The following is a 23,278-nucleotide window of genomic DNA, read 5'->3' as shown; positions in this document are numbered from 1 at the left end:
CCTCAACAGCTCCCTTCTTTAGGAGTTTCTCTTGTTGCTTCTGGGAGCTTTTTCTTTTGCTTTCTCTGCTTCCTTTCAATAAACTACTTCTGCTTCACCCACTCTTTCTTGCCCATGCTCCTCATTCTTCATGGAGGTGAGACACGAACTCAGCAGAGAAAAAGAATTGTAATAACCGCAGAGTCCACAACTATTACACAGCCTTAATGTCTTCATGTACTATGTTCATACATTAATATGTTTTATTTATGAGCATATACACGTGAATAAAAGTAGAAGCACTAAAGATTTTCTAATTTTATTTAAATGAGTTCAGATCAAACTCAAGATCTGCAAACAGTACAATAAGGTAAAAGTATAGCAAAAATTATAGTGAGTATAGGCTGGACAGATAGCTCAGTTCCTACGATAGACAACTTAAATTCAAAGATGAGATTATTTGTGCTCTTCACTGCAAAGTCACACTCTGATCTCAGAGAGTAGAAAACTTTGAAAACACAGAAAACCTCAAATCTCTCAGTCCTAAAATCTATCAATACCTACCAACAATCTTCAAGGCATGTTAAAGTTTCCTTGAAAAGAAGTCTTTTTACAACTAAGATTATTAAAAGTATAAGAGCAGCTATCAGACACTCTATAGCATCTTTGTGAAGTATCTCAGCAGGAGACTAGCCCTGGGGGGAGGCAGCCTCAGCACCCACACTGGCTTCCCCCTGTACATCAGCCCCAGCAGAGAGATCTGGCTCAGCTGGAGGATTCTCTCCTTCTAGTTTGGCATATTCATCAGAGCTCTCCTGCTCTGTTGTGCCTTTATCAATGGCAACAGCTTCATCTGCGGCTGCATTTGGAACCTCTGGGGTGGTTTCAGAGCTGGCTTCTGCAGTTTCACCTGTCGCGGTGTCACCTGTCATGGTGTCACCCGCTGCGGTGTCTGTAACCTCTGGTCCAGCTTTAGCCTCGACTGCGGTTGTTTCCACCGGAGCAGGCTCCGTATCATCTGGGCAGACTGTGGCCTCTCCTGGGACAGCAGTTGTAGCGCCCGGCAGTTCTTCCGCCCCTCCTACCCCAGCTTCCACGACGGATACCTCAGGGGCTTCTGGACTTTCTTCCTCAGCTTCCACAACATTCTCTTTTTCACCTTTAAGATTCAGTCCATTAAGCAGAGCATTAATTTAAAGAGCATGGCAACACAGTTGGAACATCATGCAGTCAATTTAAAAAGTGAGACACATCTGTATGTATTGCTATATAAAGGTCTTCAAAGGAGGCTGCAAAGTGAAAAAGCGAGGAAAGAACTATGCACATGGGAGGCCTCTATCTGTGTTAGGACAAAGTAGGGGGAGGGCAGTTAGTAAAATACCTAGTTACCTTTACAGAGACTGTCTCCAGGAGGTTGCAAAGAACTGGTATTATTGGTTGCTTCTCAGGTGGGAAAACAAAGGATCTGCTTTCTGTAAACTCTTTTGAACTTAAAAAATTGCATATAGGGCCAGTGCTGTGGCCTCGTGGGCTAAGCCTCTGCCTGCGGAACTGGCATCCCATATAGGCACCAGTTAGAGTCCCAGCTGCTCCTCTTCCAATCCAGCTCTCTGCTATGGTCTGGGAAAGCAGCGGAAAATGGCCTAAGTGCTTGGGACCTTGCATCCATGTGGGAGACCTGGAAGAAGCTCCCGGCTCCTGGCTTTGGATAGGCTCAGCTCCAGCCGTTGCAGCCATTTGGAGAATAAACCAGTGGATGAAAGACCTTTCTGTCTCTCCCTCTCTGTCTGTAATTCTACCTCTCAAATAAATAAATAAATCTTCTTTTTAAATGGCATATATTACTTATTCATGTGACATAGCATTGAACAGTAGTCAACTTACTAGCTGATGGCTGAGGGATCAAGGATCCTCTTTCAGCCTCAGTTTGTCATCTATAAAATGGGAATGTTGATAACACCTTCCTTGCAGGGCTAGTGTGATTTAATATTTAATCATTGTGTGCACATAATTAAAATAATGTGCACGATCAAAAGATTTAAAACCAAAGAGTAGTTTAAGGCAAATAGAACACACTAGAGTGAAAATGTAAAGGTTCTGTTTGCATGCTTGCCATTTTATCAATTGAGGGCCTCCATAGCCATGACCAATTCTATGATAGTGAAGTGTACTCTGGGCAGACACATGGGTGGTCTGAGCCCAAACTGAAACAGATTCATTTTGTGATTCAAAAAACATAACGAGGGCAATGAAAGTTCAAGCTGCTGAGAGAGACAGATACGAAAATTACGCCTGCGTGAATGAACACCTGAGTAGGGGGAAAATAATATTACCACACAAAGAAGCCAAAGCCGCTGGTCAGCAGTACAAATGTAAAATGTGTTCATTTGTCAAATGCACTCAACCAAAGTGTGCAGCGATATTCTTTAGGTCTTGGCTGGGTTTTTCTTTGCTGAATGAACTCCTAACTGGAGCCATTCTGGATTAAGTTAGCAAAGAAACCGAAAACAAATAGCATTCACTGCTTAGATTAAGATGATGGGAATTAGTACCTCAAAACAAATAAGTAATTGGGAAATTCACTTTACCTTGAAGTGGGTGTAACTCCACTTTCGTTTTTTCTTCCAAGTTTGTTATGTGTTCCGTGTGTTTGGCTGGCTCTGATGTGACTGACTTGTAAGTCTGAAAGTAAACACGTGCTTACATTGATTTCTGAGCTCCAAGATTCATCGTGCCAAGTACAAAGGTATATACTCTCCATATTATCATCAGTAGAAGTTCAAACCATAATCCCAAGATAGCAAAGAACGGAAATCAATGCACATCACTTTCTCCTTTACTCCCCCCTTGGAAGCCGTCATCATGAAGTAAAATACTTTAAAAAGAAAAGAAATAGAAGTCAAAGATAACTGCAGTCAACTCAGATGACCCACAGTGAATGAACGGTTAGACCAGCCGTGGTCCGAACAAAGCAGGGAACACTGCTCAGCAATCAAAAGGAACGAACATTAGAGACAAGGACATGCAACAGTGTGGGTGAAGCTTCAGGTAATTATGCTGAGTGAAAGGAAAAAAGAAAAGGCAATCTGAAGACATGACAAACCTTGTAATTCCATTTATGTAACGTTCTTGAAACGGCAGAAGTATAGAAATGTGGAAGAGATCAGTGTTGCCAGAGTTTAGGAGGAAGGGAAGGGGCCAGCGCCGTGGCTTAAGAGGCTAACCCTCCGCCTTGCGGCGCTGGCACACCGGGTTCTAGTCCCGGTTGGGGTGCCGGATTCTATCCCGGTTGCCCCTCTTCCAGGCCAGCTCTCTGCTATGGCCTGGGAAGGCAGTGGAGGATGACCCAAGTGCTTGGGCCCTGCACCCGCATGGGAGACCAGGAGAAGCACCTGGCTCCTGGCTTCGGATCAGCAAGATGCGCCGGCCGCGGCAGCCATTGGAGGGGTGAACCAACAGCAAAAAGGAAGACTTTTCTCTCTCTCTCTCTCTCTCACTGTCCACTCTGCCTGTCAAAAAAAAAGGAGGAAGGGAAGAGGCACCGGGAGAGAAGGGAGTGCAATTGTAAAAGGACAACCCAGGAATCCTTGTGGTGATGGAACCTGTCTGCACAGTGATGGTAAGTATATGACTACATGTGGTAAAACTGCGTAGGATTAAGCACACATACGTGTGCACCCCCACACACACATGCACCAACACGCATACACACACAAATACGTGCATGTAAAACCTGTGAAACCAGAACAGGATTGGTGGTGGTATCAATGTCCATTTCCAGGTTGTGATATAGTAATGTAATTATGAAAGATTATCATCATTAGGGAAAATGAGATGAATAGCATAGGAGATCTCGCTGTTTTATTTATTGGAGCTGCATGTGAATATCAAATTATCTGGTGAGAAAAAGTTTTTTTTTAATTTTTAATTTTTTTAATTTTTACTTTTTGACAGGCAGAGTGGACAGTGAGAGAGAGAGAGACAGAGAGAAAGGTCTTCCTTTTTGCCGTTGGTTCACCCCCCAAAGGCTGCTGCGGCTGGCGCATCTCGCTGATCCGAAGGCAGGAGCCAGGTGCTTCTCCTGGTCTCCCATGTGGGTGCAGGGCCCAAGCACTTGGGCCATCCTCCACTGCCTTCCCGGGCCATAGCAGAGAGCTGGCCTGGAAGAGGGGCAACCAGGACAGAATTCGGCGCCCCGACCGGGACTAGAACCCGGTGTGCCGACGCCGCAAGGTGGAGGATTAGCCTGTTAAGCCACGGCGCTGGCTCAAGAAAAAGTTTTAAAAAAATGACAGAATGACATTTGGCCAGATCCTACTAAAGATTCTTTAAGTAAGCAAGGGTTAGTCGTTAAAAGCAACAACCTGACTATAGTTACCTGAGAAATGCTATTGAGAAGACAGCTGTCTTAATCACAGACAGCATGTGCAGGTTCCCTTTTGTCTCACATTTAGGGAGCCTTTTGATCTCACAAAGGCATTTGAAAAATGAAAACCTTAGTATTCAGATAATGTTTTTTTATTATCTCAGTTTTTAAAAAATGTTAATAATGGTTTAACTCTCCCTGGTAAGATAATAGATTTTAAAATTTTGTATATGTACATTCAGTATTTTCTAAATCCTTAATAATGAGAAGCCAAGGGCCTTTTTTAAAATGGTGCTATATAATTTAGAAACCATTTTATAGTAGAAAAATTAGACTGTGAAAATGGAAAATCTGTAACCTTAAGGGTAGAAGTGATACAAAAGTAACTTTTTTTTAAAGAGTTATTTATTTATTTGAAAGGCAGAGTTACACAGAGGCAGAGAGAGAGGGAAAGAGAGAGAGCGAGAGAGAGAGCGAGAGAGAGAGCTTCCACCAGCTGGTTCATGCCCCAGATGGCTGCAATGGCTGGAGCTGCACCGATCTGAAGCCAGAGGCCAGGAGCTTCTTCCAGGTCTCTCATGCAGGTACAGGGGCCCAAGGACTTGGACCATCCTCCACTGCCTTCCCAGGTCATAGCAGAGAGCTGGATCAGAAGTGGAGCAGCCAGGACTCAAACTGGAGCCCATATGGGATGCTGGCACTGCAGGCGGCGGCTTTACCCGCTAAGCCACAGCAAAGGCCCTAAACAAGTGACTCTTTTATAACAAATTCCCCAGAGTTTGGTAAAGGCAGGTGTGAATGCTCTGGCTTTGAAACCTGCAGAGCAAACAGGACCAGCAGGAATGATAACTTTTTTGTACAGAGGCAGGGAATTTTTTTTCTTAGTTCAGTGGGAGTTCCTGACAGCCAGTGTGCTGAGTCAGCATTGTCAGTTCTCAGTACCATAAACCTGAACTGGCAGCAAGTTCACAGCCCTGACATGGCCCTGCCAGCAGCCACACCCCAAGGGACATTGGTCTTATTGCTCAAGGCGGGGCTAAATCACAAGGTGAGAAAAAAGGCTAACTTTAGTTAGAACTGAGGAGATGACAATATTAGAACAATTTACACTGATGGACCCCGGGGGATCTAGCTTTCCCAAATGCAGCCTAATGAAATACAGAGTAGAATAAAAAACCTATCATAAGGTCAGCATCATGGTGCAGCGAGTTAAGCCTCTGCTTGCAATGCTGGCATTCCATGTTAGGGTGCTCGTTCCAGTTCCTGCTGCTCCACCTCAGCCAGCTCCCTGCTAAAGAACTGGGAAAGCAGCAGAAGAAGGCCCAAGTACTTGGGCTCCTGCTACCAATGTGGGAGACTCAGATGGAGTTCCAGCTTCCTGCCTTCTGTCTGGCTCTGATCTGGTTGTTGTGGCCATTGAGGGAGTGACCAGCAGTTGGAAGATCTCTCTCTCTCTCTCTCTCTCTCATTGCCTCTCCCTCTCATTCTCTCTCTGTCACTCTGCCTTTTACATAACAAATAAACAAACAAACAAATAAATAACTTAAAAAAACAACCTGTCATAAGAAAAGATCTCAAGGGGCCGGTACTGTGGGACAGCAGGTTGAGCTATTGCCTGCAGTGCTCTCCACATCCCATATGGACAATGGTTCCAGGCCTGGCCCAGCCCTGGTCTTTGTGACCATTTGGGGAGTGAACCCGTGGATGGAAGATATCTCTCTCCCTCTCTTTCTCTCTCCTTCTCTCTGTAACTCTACCTTTCAAATAAATAAATTTAAAAATCTTTTAAAAATGGGGTCTCAAATTTAGACTTTAGAAGTTATTGGCAAATATTATTATTTTATTATTAAATATATCACAATTTAAATAAGCAAGTCTAATAGTACTTTCTAAAAATATACCCAGACCCCCAGAAAACTGAAGTGACTGGTGCTCTCAGATTCCAAGGTGCCCTAACAGTAGATTTCACTTAGAAATGAAAAACTGATCCTTTGGCCGGCGCCGTAGCTTAACAGGCTAATCCTCCGCCTTGTGGCGCCAGCACACCGGGTTCTAGTCCCGGTTGGGGCGCCGGATTCTATCCCGGTTGCCCCTCTTCCAGGCCAGCTCTCTGCTATGGCCCGGGAAGGCAGTGGAGGATGGCCCAAGTGCTTGGGCCCTGCACCCCATGGGAGACCAGGAGAAGCACCTGGCTCCTGCCTTCGGATCAGCGAGATGCGCCGGCCGCAGTGGCCATTGGAGGGTGAACCAACGGCAAAGGAAGACCTTTCTCTCTGTCTCTCTCTCTCACTGTCCACTCTGCCTGTCAAAAAAAATAAATAAATAAAATAAAAAATAAGAAAAAAAGAAATGAAAAGCTGATCCTGTCTACTGAGCACCCAGAAGGTTAGTTCCTATAAACCTAACACAGAATTTATTTTCATACAGGACACAGACGTGAGGGGGAGACTTTAATACAGATTCTGCAGTGCCTTAAATTTTGTATTTCCTCCTTAGAATAGACTAAGATTCTTGGGAGTTAAGGCTTCCAACATTTGAGATGAAAACAACATAATCTTTATGATGGAAGGGGACACAGAGACCACAACCTTGGCCAGTTTCTACTCTATGAAAGGACAAGGAGATAACATGCTCTTAGCGATAGCCAGTTTAAAACCTCTCAGTGTTAGATCTCTTTTACAAGGAGAGAATTAGCAAATGAAAACGGTTCATGTCTGGCACTCTTAAATGTAAGTAGGTGAAGGTGCTGTCCAGATGAAACCCGATCTTTCCTTCCAAGATCATCATATAGTGCTTTCAGTGTTCTATATCCAACTAGCATGGCCCTGGGCAGTGAATTTAATAGCTTTTGTTTATTTTTAAATTTATTTGAAAGAAAGAGAAATAGAGAGAGGGAGAGAGGAGGAGAGTTAGAAGGAGAGAGAAAGATCTCTCCATCCATTGGTATACTCCCCAAATGCCCACAACAGCTGGAGCTGAAGCTAGGAGCCAAGGACAGGGACCCAACTACTTGAGTTATCACCTGTTGCCTCCCAGGGTATGCATTAGCAGGAAGCTGGAACTGGGAGTGGAGATGGGACTCAGACCCAGACACGCTGATACGGGATGTGACCATCTGAGGCCAAATGTACACTGCAACTTCAACAGCAGGAAGACGGTACAAGCAAAGGAAGCTGGGTGTGACTGAAAGCTGCTAAGTTAGTGGAGGACAGAATATAAGTGAAAGGTCTGCAATTTTCAGACTTCTTCAGGCTCCCCAAATTCTGAACCTTAGAATACACTGCTGGCCGGCGCTGCGGCTCACTAGGCACACCAGGTTCTAGTCCCGGTTGGGGCACCAGATTCTGTCCTGGTTGCTCCTCTTCCAGTCCAGCTCTCTGCTGTGGCCTGGGAAGGCAGTGGAGGATGGCCCAAGTGCTTGGGCCCTGCACCCGCATGGGAGACCAGGAGGAAGCACCTGGCTCCTGGCTTCGGATCGGCGCAGCCCTGCAGCTGCAACGCGCTGGCCATAACAGCCACTTGGGGGGTGAACCAATGGAAAAAGGAAGACCTTTCTCTCTATCTCTCTCTCTCACTGTCTAACTCTGCCTGTAAAAAAAAAAAAAAAAAAAAAAAAAAGAATACACTGCCATTTTACCTAGTCCTGTGAGACTTGGTTAGTACTAAAACCCCTTTATGCATACTTCTGTAGGAGCAAATCAAACTATAGCGATTGTGTTCTCTCATGGTTTCCCAAGAATTTACACTTACTCGGTTCTCATTTACAATAAAGATTAGATTTTGCTTTAGGAAGCTTAGGACAAAATGGTGGGTGATTCAAATAGGCTTATCTTACTTAACTCATAATGTTGTGCTTTTCTAGCTGCAACGTGACACCATGAAACGTTTTCTCTTACAGGGGACATCTGGAGAAAGTAGACAGGGAGACTGAGGAGAAAAACATACTTTTCATTTTGTTTATTTTGAATTTTTTTTAAGGAACCAGGTCAAACGCCCACTCAAAATATGATATCTTAAAAATAATAAATCTGGGGAGGGTGCTGGGCAGAGCAGTTCAGACGTCACTTGGAGTGCCTCCATCCTATGTTGGAATGACTGGCTGGAGTCTGCTCCGGCTTCCTGCTGATGTACACTGTGCGAGGCAACAGGTGGTGGCTCAAGTTGTTGGGTCTCTGACATCCACAGCAGAGACCTGCATTGAGTTCTCAGTTCCCAGCTTCATTCTGGTCCACCCCTGGCCACTGTGGGCATTTGGGGGAGTGGATCAGCAGCTGTAAGATCTCTGTCCATTTCTCTCTCTCTCTCTTTTGAATAAATAAATAATTTAAAAAGCCTTAAAACTATGTAAAAATATAAAACTAATAAAAACTCTGGAAACAGTAAAAAAGATCAGGAGGAGGAGTAAGGGGGTGAGCAAGTGGAGTGCAGGGGTAGTTTCAGCCAGTGGAACTATTCTGCATGAAATTACGATGACAGCTACACGCCCTTATGTAATTGTCAAAGCCCACAGAATAGAGGACTTGAAGAGGAAGCTCCAGTGTAAACCATAGGCTTTGTTCATAGCGGTGGGTCAACAGGAGCTCACTAATTGTACCAAATGCACCACACTTAGGAAAGATGCTAACAGGGAAAGGCTCAGGGGGGCGGGAGGCAGCATATGGGAACTTTCTGTACTTCCTGCTCATTTTTCTGCAAACCTAAAACCACTCTAAGAAAGTCCATTATTTTTGTAAAGGTTTGCAAATCTTCCAAAACAGTTCTTGTTAAATGTTAATTATAGAATCTTATAGAACCATCACAATTATTAAATCAGCCACGAAGTTGGCATATGCTAAACACTAAAATGTCAGTGGTTATTTTTATCATTTATAACAAGAACATTTTAATTGAAAATCATCTATATTAATAGTATTAAGAAACATTGATTTTATACTTGGAAAAGTCTTCATTTTACTTATGAAAACCGAGTTCTAATGACAGCACGGTATGTATCCTTAATGACACTTAACCCTATTGCTACACTGAATATTTGATGAATCCCATGTCCTGACCTCAACAGTGCTTTGAGTTTTCCATAGGTTGTAAAGTATATGAATTCCAGGGTCAGCGCTGTGGCACAGCAGGTTAAAGCCCTGGCCTGCAGTGCCAGCATCCCATATGGGTGCTGGTTCAAGTCCCTGATGCTCCACTCCCATCCAGCTCCCTGCTAATCCACCTGGGAAAGCAGCAGAGGATAGCCCAAGTCCTTGGGCCCCTGCACCCATGTGGAAGACCTGGAAGAAGCTCCTGGCTCCTGACTTTGGTCTGGCCCAGCCCTGGTCAATGCGGCCATTTAGGGAATGAACCAAAGGATGGAAGACACTCTCTCACTCTCTCTCTCTCTCTCTCTCTCTTTCTCCCTCTCCTCCTCCCTCTCCCTCTCTCCCTCTCTCCCTCTTTCTGTGGCTCTGTCTTTCAAATAAGTAAATCTTTAAAAATATACACAAATCCCGGCCGGCACCGCGGCTCACTAGGCTAATCCTCCACCTTGCGGCGCCGGCACACCAGGTTCTAGTCCCGGTCAGGGAGCCGGATTCTGTCCCAGTTGCCCCCCTTCCAGGCCAGCTCTCTGCTGTGGCCAGGGAGTGCAGAGGAGGATGGCCCAAGTGCTTGGGCCCTGCACCCCATGGGAGACCAGGAGAAGCACCTGGCTCCTGCCATCGGATCAGCGCGGTGCGCCAGCCGCGGCGGCTATTGGAGGGTGAACCAACGGCAAAGGAAGACCTTTCTCTCTGTCTCTCTCTCTCACTGTCCACTCTGCCTGTCAAAAAATAAAAAATAAATAAAAAAAAAGAAAAATATACACAAATCCCTAAACATTATGGTTATTTAAATACTTACATAATATCCACCAGCACTGACCGTGACACCAACAACCAGGTAATAAATCATATTTGATCCAGATGCTCCGGGGAATTTGATAGATGACACCCGGCGAAGAGATGCTAAGAAAGCAAATTTAAACACAGCATCACCACCAGGCAAAACTATTTAAAATAGTTACATCTTTAAAAAAAAAATGTCTGGGGGGGTGGGGTGGGGAATGTTGTGCTGCAGTGGGTTAAGCTGTTGCTTGGAATGCCCACATCCCATAATGCAGCGGTTGAGATCCAGTCTCATCTTCACTCACAATCCAGCTCCCTACCAGTGTGCACCCTGGGAGGCAGCAGATGAGGGCCCAGGAACTTGGGGCCTTGTCCCCCACATGGAAGACCTCCACGAGTTCCTGGCTCTGGGCTTTGGCCTGGGCCCGCCCTGATTGTTGCAGACATTTGGGGAATGAAACAGTGTATGGAAGACCTCTTTCTCTCCCTCCCTTTCTTCCTCTCTCTCTCTGTCACTCTGCTTTCATATAAATAAAAATTTCTCCTCAGTGAGCCTAAAACCTATTAACATCAAGTGATTCAGCTTAAGGGAGTACAGTATTATAAGGCAGGGCAATCATTCCACTTGACATTCTCCCAATCCAATTTGGTAAGCGCTTATGAAACCTGTCATCTTAATGCTTAAAATCATGTTTTTCTTGGGAGAGGTGCAGGTGTGGGTAAGGAGAAATGACAAAAATACTAAACAATTTTAACAGCCAAATGAGATGCATATTGGCAGAAAAAAATCCAGTTACTATGTGCTGTCAATTACATGACTCAGCAGAAATAATTGTCAAATAAAGTAAGTTAAATGTATTTGTGCTTAAATTGTATTTATATGTTAAATAAAACATTTCTGTTAAAAATCCACATATTTCTAAAAATCTACAAAACAAATATAGACCAAAGAAGGAACATCAATTTCTTGAGTAGTGTATAAAGCACTGCTTTCTTAAGCCAAAGGTTTTGCAACAAGGTCATATCTGAAATAGAGGTGCCAGGGCTGGCGTGTGGCACTGTGGGTTAAGTTACAGCCTGTGATGCCACGCATCCCATATGAGCTGCTCCACTTCTGACCCAGCTCCCCGATAATGTGCAGCGGACGATGGCCCAAGTGCTTCGGCTCATCCTACTTATGTGGGAGACCGGCATAGCATTCCAGGCTCTTAACTTCAGCCTAGCCCAGCCCTGGCCATTATGGCCATTTGGGGAGTGAACCAGCAAATGGAAGATCTCTCTCTCTCTTTCCTTCTCTCTCTCTGTAACTCTGCCTTTCAAATAAATAAATCATTTTGAAAAATGAAAAAGTGTCATTCTGTGCAAACTAAACAAAACAGATGAAGGTACTATATTATTATCTTTTTTTTTTTTTTTAATTTGACAGGTAGAGCTATAGACAGTGAGAGAGAGAGACAGAGAGAAAGGTCCTCCTTCCGCTGGTTCACTCCCTAAATGGCCGCTACGGCTGGAACTGCGCCGATCCGATGCCAAGAGCCAGGAGCCAAGTGCTTCCTCCTGGTCTCCCATGCGGGTGCAGGGGCTCAAGCACTCGGGCCATCCTCCACTGCCCTCCCGGGCCACAGCAGAGAGCTGGACTGGAAGGGAAGTAACCAGGAGTAGAACCCGCTGCCCAAATGGAATGCTGGTGCCAAAGGCGGAGGATTAACCAAGTGAACCATAGTGCCGGCCCCATATATTATTATCTCTAAGTATATTTACTCCATACTGCTAGAATTTGTGCAATACCATATTGCCCTGGAATTGAAATTTTTGCAATCGACTCAAAGCTGGAAGGGGCTTAACATTCATTTAGCTGAGAGTTTTCATTTTAAAGATAAAGAAGTAGAGATATCTATGTATTCATTCAACAAACACACTGGAGCATTTATTATGTGTTTGGATTGTGAGAAGCATTAATGATACAATTAGGTACAAGATAGACAAGATCCCTTGCCTCCAGTAGTTCACAATCTAGATGGAGGGGACATACATCCAGACATATAACTGCAGACAAATAATTTTGAGATAATAAGACAAGTGCTGTAATACATGTTAGCAGATGATGCAAAGAAAAAATGTGAGGCCAGCACTGTGGCATAGTGGGTTAAGTCACTGCCTGCAGCACTGGCGTAACACAATGGGCACTGGTTTGAGTCTTGGCTGCCCGACATCTGATCCAGTTCCCTGCTAATACCCCTGGAAGGCAGCAAAAGATGGCCCGTCACTCACTTGGGAGACCCAGAAGTTCCTGGATTCTTGCTTCGGCCCAGACCAGCTCTGGCCACTTCAACCAGCGGATGGAAGATCTCGCTCGCTCTCTCTCTCTCTCTCTCTAACTCTGCCTTTCAAATAAATAAATATTTAAAAGAAAAATAGAAAAAAGAAGGGGTCAGCGCTGTGGCACAGTGGGTTAAAGCCCTGGCCTGAAGCGCCGACATCCCATATGGGCACCGGTTCTAGTCCTGGTTGCTCCACTTCCAATCCAGCTCTCTGCTATGGCCTGGGAAAGCAGCAGAGGATGGCCCAAGTCTTTGGGCCCCTACACCCACATGGGACACCTGGAAGAAGCTCCTGGCTCCTGGCTTCAGATCGGCACAGCTCCAGCTGTTGCGGCCATCTGGGCACTGAACAGCAGATGGAAGACTTCTCTCTGTGTCTCTACCTCTCTCTGTAACTCTTTCAAATAAATAAAATAAATCTTAAAAAAAAAAAGAAAGAAAAAACAAAACCTCAGTTAACTGGCTCAAGGTAGTTCTCACAACTGAAGAGCCATGATCTGAGTTTCAAAGGAAAGCAGGAGTTTGTTCGCTAACTAGAAGGAGAAATGGCCACGATTTCCTCTTTATGTTCTTATTTTGGATATAAATGACCATCTCCTGGAAAAAAAAAATTCTTTTCCCACAAATGTACCCCCAGAGGCTATGATGAGATGATTTTTATTTGTGGTGGGATTTCTGTTTGCTTAACAATATGTCTGCGGGGCCAGTTCCGTGGCACAGCAGGTTAATCCTCCTCCAGTGCATCCCATATGGGCACCGGTTCTAGTCCTCACTGCCCCTCTTCCACTCCAGCTCTCTGCTATGGCCTGGGAAAGCAGAGAAGATGGCCCAAGTGTTTGGGTCCCTGCACTTGCGTGGGAGACCGGAAGAAGCACCTGGCTCCTGTCTTCAGATCGGCACATATCCGGCCACTGCAGCCATCTGGGGAGTAAACCAATGGAAGGAAGACCTTTCTCTCTGTCTCTCCCTCTCACTGTCTGTAATTCTACCTCTCAAATAAATAAATAAAATCTTAAAAAAAAAATACATCTGCGAGGGGTCAGTGCTGTGGCATAGGGGGTGAAGCCGCCACTGCAGCATAGGTATCCTATATGGGCACTGGTTCAAGTCCCAGCTGCTCCACTTCCCATCCAGCTCTCTGCTATGGCCTGGGAAAGCAGTGGAGGATGGCCCCAGTCCTTGGGCCCCTGCATTTGCATGGGAGACCCATAAGAAGCTCCTGGCTCCTGGCTGCAGATAGGCACAGCTCTGGCCATTGTGACCAATTGCAGAGTGAACCAGCGGATGGAAGACCTCTCTCTGTGTGTGTGTGCCTCTCCTTCTCTCTGTGTGTAACTCTGACTTTCAAATAAATCTTTAAATGGCAAAAAAATAAAAAATAAAAAAAAGGTAAAAAATTTAAAAAGATATATAGCTTAAAAAAATACATCTGTGAGGGGCTGGTGTTGTGGCAGCAGATGTAGCTGCCACCTGAAATGCTGGCATCCCATATGGGTTCCAATTTATGTCCCAGTTACTCCACTTCCAATCCAGCTCCCTGATAATAGCCTGGGGAAACAGCAAAGGATGGCTCAATTGGTTGAGCCCCTGCCACCCATATGGGAGATGCAGAAGAAACTCCTAGCTCCTGGGTTTGGCCTTGCCCAGCACTGGCCATTGCGGCCATCTGGGGAGTGAACCAGCGGGTGGAAGATCTCTCTCTCTCTCTCTCTCTTTAGCTCTCTCTTTGTAACTCTGTCTTTTAAACAAATAAATAAATCTTTAAAAACTATTGTACTTTAAAAAGTACACCCGAGTTGGCGCTGTGGTGCAGTGGGTTAACGCCCTGGCCTGAAGCGCCGGCATCCCATTTGGGCTCCGGTTCGAGACCCAGCTGTTCTATTTCCGATCCAGCTCTCTGCTATGGGCTGGGAAAGCAGTGGAAGATGGCCCAGGCCCTTGGGCCCCTGCATCTGCGTGGGAGACTCAGAGGAAACTCCTGGCTCTCGGCTTTGGATCGGTGCAGCTCCGGCCATTGGGGCCAATTGAGGAGTGAACTCTCTTTCTCTCTGCCTCTCCTCTCTCTGTGTAACTCTGACTTTCAAGTAAATAAATCTTTTTTAAAAAAAAGTACACCCATGAACAAACAGGAATAGTCCAGCTTTCATATAGTTCAAGTTGACAGAAATATCAAAAACGGTTTTTTAAATAGGGAGGAACGGCCGGCACTGTGGCTTAACAGGCTAATCCTCCACCTTGCGGCGCCGGCACACCGGGTTCTAGTCCCGGTTGGGGCGCCGGACTCTATCCCGGTTGCCCCTCTTCCAGGCCAGCTCTCTGCTATGGCCCGGGAAGGCAGTGGAGGATGGCCCAAGAGCTTGGGCCCTGCACCCCATGGGAGACCAGGAGAAGCACCTGGCTCCTGGCTTTGGATCAGCGAGATGCGCCGGCCGCAGCGGCCATTGGAGGGTGAACCAATAGCAAAAAGGAAGACCTTTCTCTCCGTCTCTCTCTCTCACTATCCACTCTGCCTGTCAAAAAAATAAATAAATAAAAATAAAAAAAAAATAAATAGGGAGGAACAAAAACACCAGGCATTTTAAGTAGACAATAAAATTATGGCCAAGTTATTTAAGACACAATGAAATAGGACATATTCAATGAGGATGAATTAATCAGACAAATTTTATCATATTGGTTCAATGGGAAACAGATTCTGTATATTTTGAGAATAATATTTATTTACATGAGAAAATATTTACAATATATACAGTGAAAAGCCATAGGAAAATACTCTCTATCGTGGAAGCAATGTGCATGAGGAGAACAAATGCGTGCAGGGGAAAGGCTCAGCAATCTGTCCTAAAACCTAACTAGTGGTATTCACTGTTCGCTGAGCGGTAGGATGAACAGGTGACTTGATTTTCTGGCTTTTCCCCCTTAATGACCTATTATAAGCCTAAATTATTAGTTCACTTTAAAAATATATTTTTAAAAGCAAAGAGGTGAGGACAAAGTTTGATGAGATAGTTAAAAATTCATCTTTCGATAAAACTGAAATATTTTTATATTTTCATCAAAGTAGAGTGTGTCCATAAAAGCCTAATTCATGTTCACGACTAAAGGCAAAATTCTTTCCATCAATGATAGCTCCTAAAACCCATAAATCAGTGCTACAAAAATTGATGACAATTGGAGGAAGACTGGTAAGGATATAGTATTGCTAATGCCGAACTTAGAATTTGTAAGCCACTTTTTATCTGAGAATTATCTGAAATTTGTGCAGCTACCAAAAAAAAAAAAAAAAGTGTGTGTGTGTGTGTGTGCGCGCGCGCGCTCTCACTCTAGTGAGTAGCAGGGGAGGGGATGCAGACAGAGGGCACGGAGGACACGAAAGGCCACGGTCTCTTTCTCCCCGTCCCACGCACATCCGAACGGCCGGGTTATCTTCTGAAGTCTGAAATAACTGTTTTCTCCCTCTTATCAGTGAACGAAGCATTGCTCTTGTTTCTCGGGCCGGAAGATGAAGGGCAGCGAGGACGACTGTGTGTGTCACCTCTGGGGGAGACTTTCTCCCACCAGTATTGTAAAAGAAGGGTAAAGCAGGTGGAGCTGGCCTGCCACCGCCACCCAGATGGCAGCGGGCAACTCCGGCCATCGGAGCAGCCTCAGAAGCCGGCCGCCGTGGACCGAGAATGCGAGGCTGTGCGAGTCGTGCTCCCGTCGGGGCTGGAGAAAGAGAGACCCGCGCGCAAAGCTGCCCCCGGGCGCGGGAGAGAACGGGCTCTCGGTGCTCACCCTTGCCACTTCCCAGGCACTAGGCTAGGCGCTGTCCCGACTGTCCATTTAAGAGGACTCCATCTCTCACAGCAACCTCCCCGTCAGCGAATTTCTGAATCTGTTTCCTTTCCCCGTGCCAATCACCCCATCCAAAGCTGACAGGGGCCTAGCGGACCCAAACAGTCGGATGGCCGCGGCCACTCCTAAGGCAGATGCCTCGAAGTTCGCTCCCCGTCCGGAGGATGCTCAGGGGCCCAGGAGCTCTCGGGGTTCAAGGCAGCCCTTGGCCAGGCAGAACCTAAATTTCATTGACTCCACGAACGTTCACTGCGCTCACTCCCTGCGCGCGCCCCGCTGGTCTCGCTGGTCAGTGTCTACCCTCTCCTCACGTGCGGTGGGACCAAGAATTGGTCCCTAGGGTCATCAAAGTAGTAAGTTTCGAGTAAGTCAGCCGGACGCTTTTTTGCTAAGTGTTTTTTAACCACACGCGAACTTAGTAAAACTCATAACTAGCCTTGTCCCCTAGATGAGGAAAAGGGTTAAACCCAGGAAGCTTAGTCTGGACTTCAGAAGGCACGCTGGAAAGGCTTCCCCACCTTCAAAGTCCCCTCACCCCACTCCGAGCTTCTGGGCGCCCTCCCCGAGACCCTCCTCCACCCCACCGCAAGCTCCGGCTGCCAGCAGGTGCAGCGGCCCCCAGCCTGAACCGCGGGACAGGCACCCGCACTCACCGTCCTTCCCGAGCGGCGCGGGGCTGGGGGGCGCCCTCAGAGGCAGCGCCAGGGTCTTGGAGACCGCCCTGCGGAGGTACATGGCGCGGCAGTTCGCTTCGCTGCAGCCTCCCAGCCCCGCGCTCGTGGCCCAGGCACAGGGAGGCGGGGAGTGGGCGGCGCCCCGCTCCGCCCCGGAGAGGGGGCCGACCCTCACCCGCCCCGCCCCGGTGGCCCCCGGATGTGGGGTAGGGGGTTGAGGTCTGCAACGTCCTGCCGGGTTCCTCTCCAGCTCTGTAGCTTCCTCGGCATTCGAGGGGCCGGGAGGGAGGTGAGGAAGGAATTCTAGAAATGGCCCTCACCTGCCCCCGGCCTATTTTGTTCTGCTGAGTGTCACACGCCACAGCAGGCGGGAGAGGTAGTGGAACTAGTATCAGGATTTCGACGCGCACAAGGTCCACGTCGTGCTCGATTTTATCTGAACCCACTTTATCTCATTGCACTCCCTTTCTTTCTTTTTTTTTTTCTTCCACCGAGGGGGAGAAGATGATGAGGTTGTCGTAGAGGAACGCCCCGTACTTAATGAGGGACAGGCTGGGGTCATGGGCGCTCTTGAAAGTGAGCTCAAAGCCGAGGTCTTTCAGGCTTCGGAAAAACAGCGAGTGCGTCTTCCCGCAGGTTGAGGTTGTCCAGCAACAATAAGGTGCGGGGGCCGCTGGCGAAGGCCGGGCCAAGCAAGGGCAGCAGCACCCACAAGAGCGACCGAGCTCGGGCCGCGATGCTAGGATCCATGTTCCTGCTCCAGCCCAAGAGCCGCACTCCCTTTCTTAAGAGGGAAGAACAGCAGGAAGTCTCTGACAGATGCTGTGAGGGCAAGGGTGGCCTTGGCCTTCCGTTACTACACTGGATGCACCAAGAAAACTCCCAGGCGGGTAAAGCCGCTGCGGCCTGCCACACGGGCAGCCCATATGGGCCCCGATTTCAGTCCCGGCTGCTCCACTTATGATCCAGCTCCAGCAGCGGGGATGGCCCAAATACTTGTACTCCTGCACCTGGCTCCTACCTTTGATCTGGCCCAGCCTTGGTCTTTGCAGCCATTTGGGGAGTGAACCAGCAGATGGAAGGGACTCTCTCTCTCTCTCTCTTCCTCTCAGTGTGTAACTCTGGCTTTCAAATAAATAAATAAATAAATAATTTTTTTTTTAAATGCAAAAACACAAAACACTCCCAGGCAGTGGTTGAATTCCTAGGCAATCCACCATCACAACAACTTTAAATATAAACCCTCAAATGCTGTTACTTTATGGCTTGTGAAATTAGTACTTCCCATCAACTAAAAACAGCAAATGATTCAGTTCAATTAATTGACTCATCTTGACTACAAGTTGTCCAGGTTTGAATATGAAAACCAACAATTTATGCTAATAGCATTTTCTAAGTGGTTATTAAGTTTTGGAAGGGACCATTTCCTACTACAATCATCTGCTTGTGTATTTAGTATTTGACAGCTTATAAACCATTTTCACATCTATTATCTGTTCTAATTCTCCCTCTAACCCTCTAAAGAGGTGGCACTTATTCCTTTTAGCAAATTATGTCACCAAGTAGTGGGGGAGGAATGCCCAAGGACTTCAGATGGTCATGAATTAAAAAAAAGGAAAGAAAGACATTAATATAATACTTTTAGCTCCAAGTTCTCTTGGCATATAGTAGGCACAATATGAGGGTGCTTAAAAAGTTCCTGGAAAAATGGAATTAAAAGATCTACTTTGGTGCAAAAATTTTGAACCCCAGGGTGGGAATTGTGACTGCAGTTAAGGTGTCACCTGCAATATATGCATCCCATAGTGGAGTGCTTGGTTCCAGTTCTAGTTCCTCTAATTCCCATCCAGCTTCCTCTAAGGCACACCCTGAGAGGAAGTAGTGATGACTCAAGTAGACCAGATATCAATAAGAAATGGAATCTAATAAAGCTTTCAGCTAAAATCAAATTAGTTCAAACAAGGCAAAAAAAAAAAAAAAAAAAAAAAAAACCAACTGTGGGGAAATTAGGCACAGGAGGCAATTCAAAGTTGGCGCCCAAAGTAAGTAAGGTGGGCAGTACCCAAAGTCGTTTACCACCAAAGCTGATTGGCCGCGCAGCATCAGGGGAGGTGACAACAACTGATGATGAGTGTACAGACATATGGCTGGTCCTGTAAAAAGTCACCCTGTAAAATGACCTTTTAAGTAATTGGTTGGTCCTTATGCCCTGCCCCAGTAATCCTGCGGTCTTGTGCTTTAAAAGGCTTTGCTATGCACGCAATAAACGGAGTTCTTGCTTGCTTGACTTGACTCCTCCCTGCGTCTGACTGTCTCCCGGATCTGGAGGCTGGGGAATGGGCGAGCGGCGCACTTACCTTTCTCCGGACCCAGTCCATCCTCGGTCGGGTGGACTAAGACCCTGCAAAAACCATAAACACCAACATCCTATTCTGGAGTCCAGTTCAAGTCCTGGCTGCTCTGCTTTGGATCCAGCTCCCTGCTCTTCTGCCTGGAAAAGCAGAGAAGAATGTCCCATATACTTGGACCCCTGCCACCCATGAGGAAGGTCTTGATGGAGTTCCAGGCTCTGGGTTTCAGCCTGGCCCAGCCCTAGCTGTTGTGGCCAACTGGGGAGTACATCAACAGATGAAAGATCCCTCTCTGTGAGTCATTCTGCCTTTCAAGTAAACAAGTTCCCTCCACCTTTTTTTAAATTAAAAAAAGAACATACACATGTAAGGTGCTTTAAAAACTTTCCCAAAGCACTGTCTCATTTACTAAACAACCCTAAGGAGTAGGTAGGGATAATATTGATTATTCCTATTTTACATATGAAAAAAACTGAGGCAGTGTAATACCATGGTTAAAAGAGGGGGTTTAAGAATCATATACTAGTCTGAGTAACGTGTGGGGAATTGCTTTATTCATAGGTTGATTGGAGCTCTCAAGCACATGAGGTGTACATGTGCTCAGCTAATGGCTGGAGCAGCCGTGCACTCTTACTGCGGATTAAGCTGAACTCCAGGCTGGGTGCTATGCTCTGCTGCTCTGCAGTGGGGGCACCTGATGGATGCACTGTACTCCACTGTCACTTCTCAGTTGGCAAGGTCCAGCAGGGAGCTTATGGTGTCCTCTCCACTTGGAGGTGGTAATCCCAGGTAGGATATGAAAGAGCTGTGAGATGAACAGCATCATTTGCCCAGATTTTTTTCTTGGTTAAAGCCCACGGTGTTAGGAAAATGGTGCAGTTTTATCTATGGCACGATCTACACCCTGACACCATCCTAGGCTATTGCTGGAAACCAGGTGGCCACGTGGCCCAACTGCCTTTGTCAAGCTCCACCCCCATCCTAATGGGATTCGCTGCTCCTGCTTCCCTGCCCACCCTCCGGGTTTTAAAAGGGCCTGTTCTCTGCACTCTCTCCCTCTCTCTTTTCTCTCTTGCTGCTCTCTGCTCCTCTCCTCTCTCACTCTCCCCTCCCACCCATGTCTCCTGACCTCTTGGTCTCTGTCTCTCTCTTACGCTCTCCTTTTCTTTTTCCTTCTTCGCCCCTTCACTCCAGTCTGTTGGGTGTTCCCCAATAAACCCTTTCCCTTACTCCGGTGTCTGGTGTGTTTTGTGGCGGCCTTACACAGGGCTCTTGGGTAAAAGGGAATTTTTAGCCACTCTCTTCTGTAGGCTAGGTGGTATTCCGTGCTGGTGGCATCCTTTTGCTCAACTTGATGAGGCATTTTCCCCAGAGAGCACATGCCCTTGGCCTGCCAGTTCAGTCTAGGGCAAGCGGCTTCTCCCGAATCCCCAGAATTTTAACATTAGATCTTTGCCGGAGAAAACTGTCAGGCTTGGGCAATAGTTCCCTGGCTGTTAGTCACACTGTTTATAACTCTGCCCTTGAGCGCATCCTTGACATTTTTCTTGGTCTGATTGGGGAAAAAAAAAAGGAATCTGTGGTCAGAGATAATTCAGCTTATCTCAGATGACCTCCAGTAGTCTTGCATACATACTGTAAGGGTCCTCTTCTGGCAACGTTAATTACACTTTCAGAGCTTAAGTGCTCTAGATCTAAAAGCAGTTCTCAAAGACTGATCTCCTAGGAGCAGGCATTATGGGGCAGATTAAGCTCTACTGGGGATGCCAGCATCTCATATTGGGGTGCCCGGGATTGAGTCTTGGTTCTGCTTTCAACCCAGCTTCCTGATAATGTGCCTGGAAAGCCAGCAGATGATGACTGAAGTACTTGGGTTCCTGCCACCTACGTGGGAGACCTAGATGGAGTTCTTGGTTCCTGGTTTCAGCCTGGCCATTGTGGGGACTTGGGGAATGAACCAGCAGATAGAAGCTATCTCTCAATAGCTCTTTCTGTCTCTGTATAACCCTTCCACTTAGGAGGTAGGGGCCCAAGCATTTGAGCCATCATCTGCTGTCTCCTGGGACGCATTAACAGGAAGCTGGATCAGAAGCAGCGTAGCCAGAACTCAGACTGGCACTCTCATATGGGATGTGGGCCTCCTAAGTGGCAGCTTAACCTGCTGCGCCACAATGTCTATCCCAACAATTTTTTACACTAGAAATTCAGTCCACACCGCTTGATTTTCCCATGATTAACTCCTTTGTATTATTCTTATAGGAACCATCCTATGACCAGTTAGAATGATTGTCTAGTCCAGTTACTCTCTTGAGTTGGGATAAACACCCAGGAACTATTTGCTGTGGCTTTCTCTACAACGTGGATTGGGGAAGAAGGTCATGCTTAGATACAGACAAGAGCATGATTCTTGATGAGAAGCCTCAATCATTCTTGTACCTAGGTGCATTCTTGTTCTTGGGGTCTGTAGGTTACTCTCCAATAGCATAGTTTGTTAGGTTTCAATTACTCAATTCAGGAAATACTTTTACCAGCGCCATGTGGGACAACTCTATGAGTACCCTCCAAATCAGCAGCCACCAGACTTACATATCTATTTAAATTAATTCAGACAGGTGTTGTGGGGAAGTGGGTTAAGCTGCTTGGGACACCTGGATCCTGGGCTCCAGTCCTGCCTCTGCTTCTGATCTACCTTCCTGCTAATGTCCTGGAGAGGAAGTAGATGTTAACCCAAATATTTGTGCCCCTGTGGGAGACCCGAAGAGAATCCCTGGCTCCTGGCTTTGGCCTGGCCCAGCCTGGCTGCTGTGGGCATGTGGAGGAGTGAACAATTGGATAAAAGACTTTTCCCTCTCTCTTCCTTTCAAATAAAATACATCAATTAAATGTTAAAAAAATTCAGTCACACTAATATTTCAAATGCTAAAATGCCATATGAGGCTAGTGGCTACTATACTGGATGGCACAAACAGAAAATATCTTTTGAACAGCCTTTGTCTTCACAAACGGCTCCCCCTGGAATTATATAGGCATAGGAAGAGAAAGGTCCACACAAGGGTGGTTACATTCTCAAAGCCTAAAGAGTAGATACTATTAAAGGTCTGTTTTATTTCCAACTAAGGCAATCAGCTTTTAGTTTCCAGCTTCTTACTTTCTGTTCCCTTTAGAGATGATTTTTTTTTAAAAAAATCACTTTTTATTTATTTGAAAGGCAGAGTTAAAGAGGGAGAGACAGAAAAAGAGATCTTCCATTCACTGGCTCATTCCCCAGTGGCCACCAGCAGCTGGGGCTGTGCCAGGCTGAAGCTAGTGAAAAGTCTTCTGTTGGTTCACTCCCCAAATAGCTGCAACAGCTGGAGCTGGGCCCATCTGAAGCCAGGAACCAGGAGCTTCTTCTGGGTCTCCCACATGGGTGCAGGGGCCCAAACATTTGGGTCATCTTCCACTGCTTTCCCAGGTGCATTAGGAGGGAGCTGGATTGGAAGTGGAGTAACTGGGACACGAACCCAGGCATGTATGGGATACCAGGACTACAGGCGGCATCTTAATCCATTACACCATAACACCAGCCCCAAGATGTGAATTTTTCAATGTTTCTTTCTGTGAAAAGTACTCTGAATCACAGCCCGCCCCCAGTCTCTATAACTATGTGACAGTACTAGTTTGCTATTGCTGCTGTACCAATCTTAGTAGCTTAACACCCTGGGCTAAAAACAAGGTGTGAGCAGGTCTGTGTTCCTTTTTTTTTTTTTTAATAAAAATTTATTAATTTATTTGAAAGAGTTACAGAGAGTAGAGGCAGAGAGAGAGATAAAGAGAGAGAGAGAGAAAGTCTTTCATCCATTGGTTCACTCCCCAATTGATTGCAATGGCAGGAGCTGCGCCAATC

At 46.3% G+C, this 23,278-nt stretch overlaps 1 protein-coding gene across 1 annotated transcript; it reads right to left on the bottom strand.

Moving 5' to 3' along the window:
* Positions 1-282: 282 nt before the first annotated feature.
* On the bottom strand, positions 283-17,113 carry MGARP (mitochondria localized glutamic acid rich protein). The gene is made up of 4 exons (XM_062199077.1): positions 17,021-17,113; positions 10,226-10,329; positions 2,568-2,661; positions 283-1,138 (listed from the first exon to the last, which is right to left on the bottom strand). Exons 1-4 carry the CDS (start codon positions 17,100-17,102, stop codon positions 669-671), a joined length of 750 nt encoding a protein of 249 aa, XP_062055061.1. The 5' UTR covers positions 17,103-17,113; the 3' UTR covers positions 283-668.
* Positions 17,114-23,278: the final 6,165 nt, after the last annotated feature.

This window comes from Lepus europaeus, chromosome 8 (genome assembly GCF_033115175.1).
Source record: "Lepus europaeus isolate LE1 chromosome 8, mLepTim1.pri, whole genome shotgun sequence".
NCBI lineage: Eukaryota > Metazoa > Chordata > Mammalia > Lagomorpha > Leporidae > Lepus > Lepus europaeus.
This window is presented reverse-complemented; position numbering and strand designations above follow the sequence as displayed.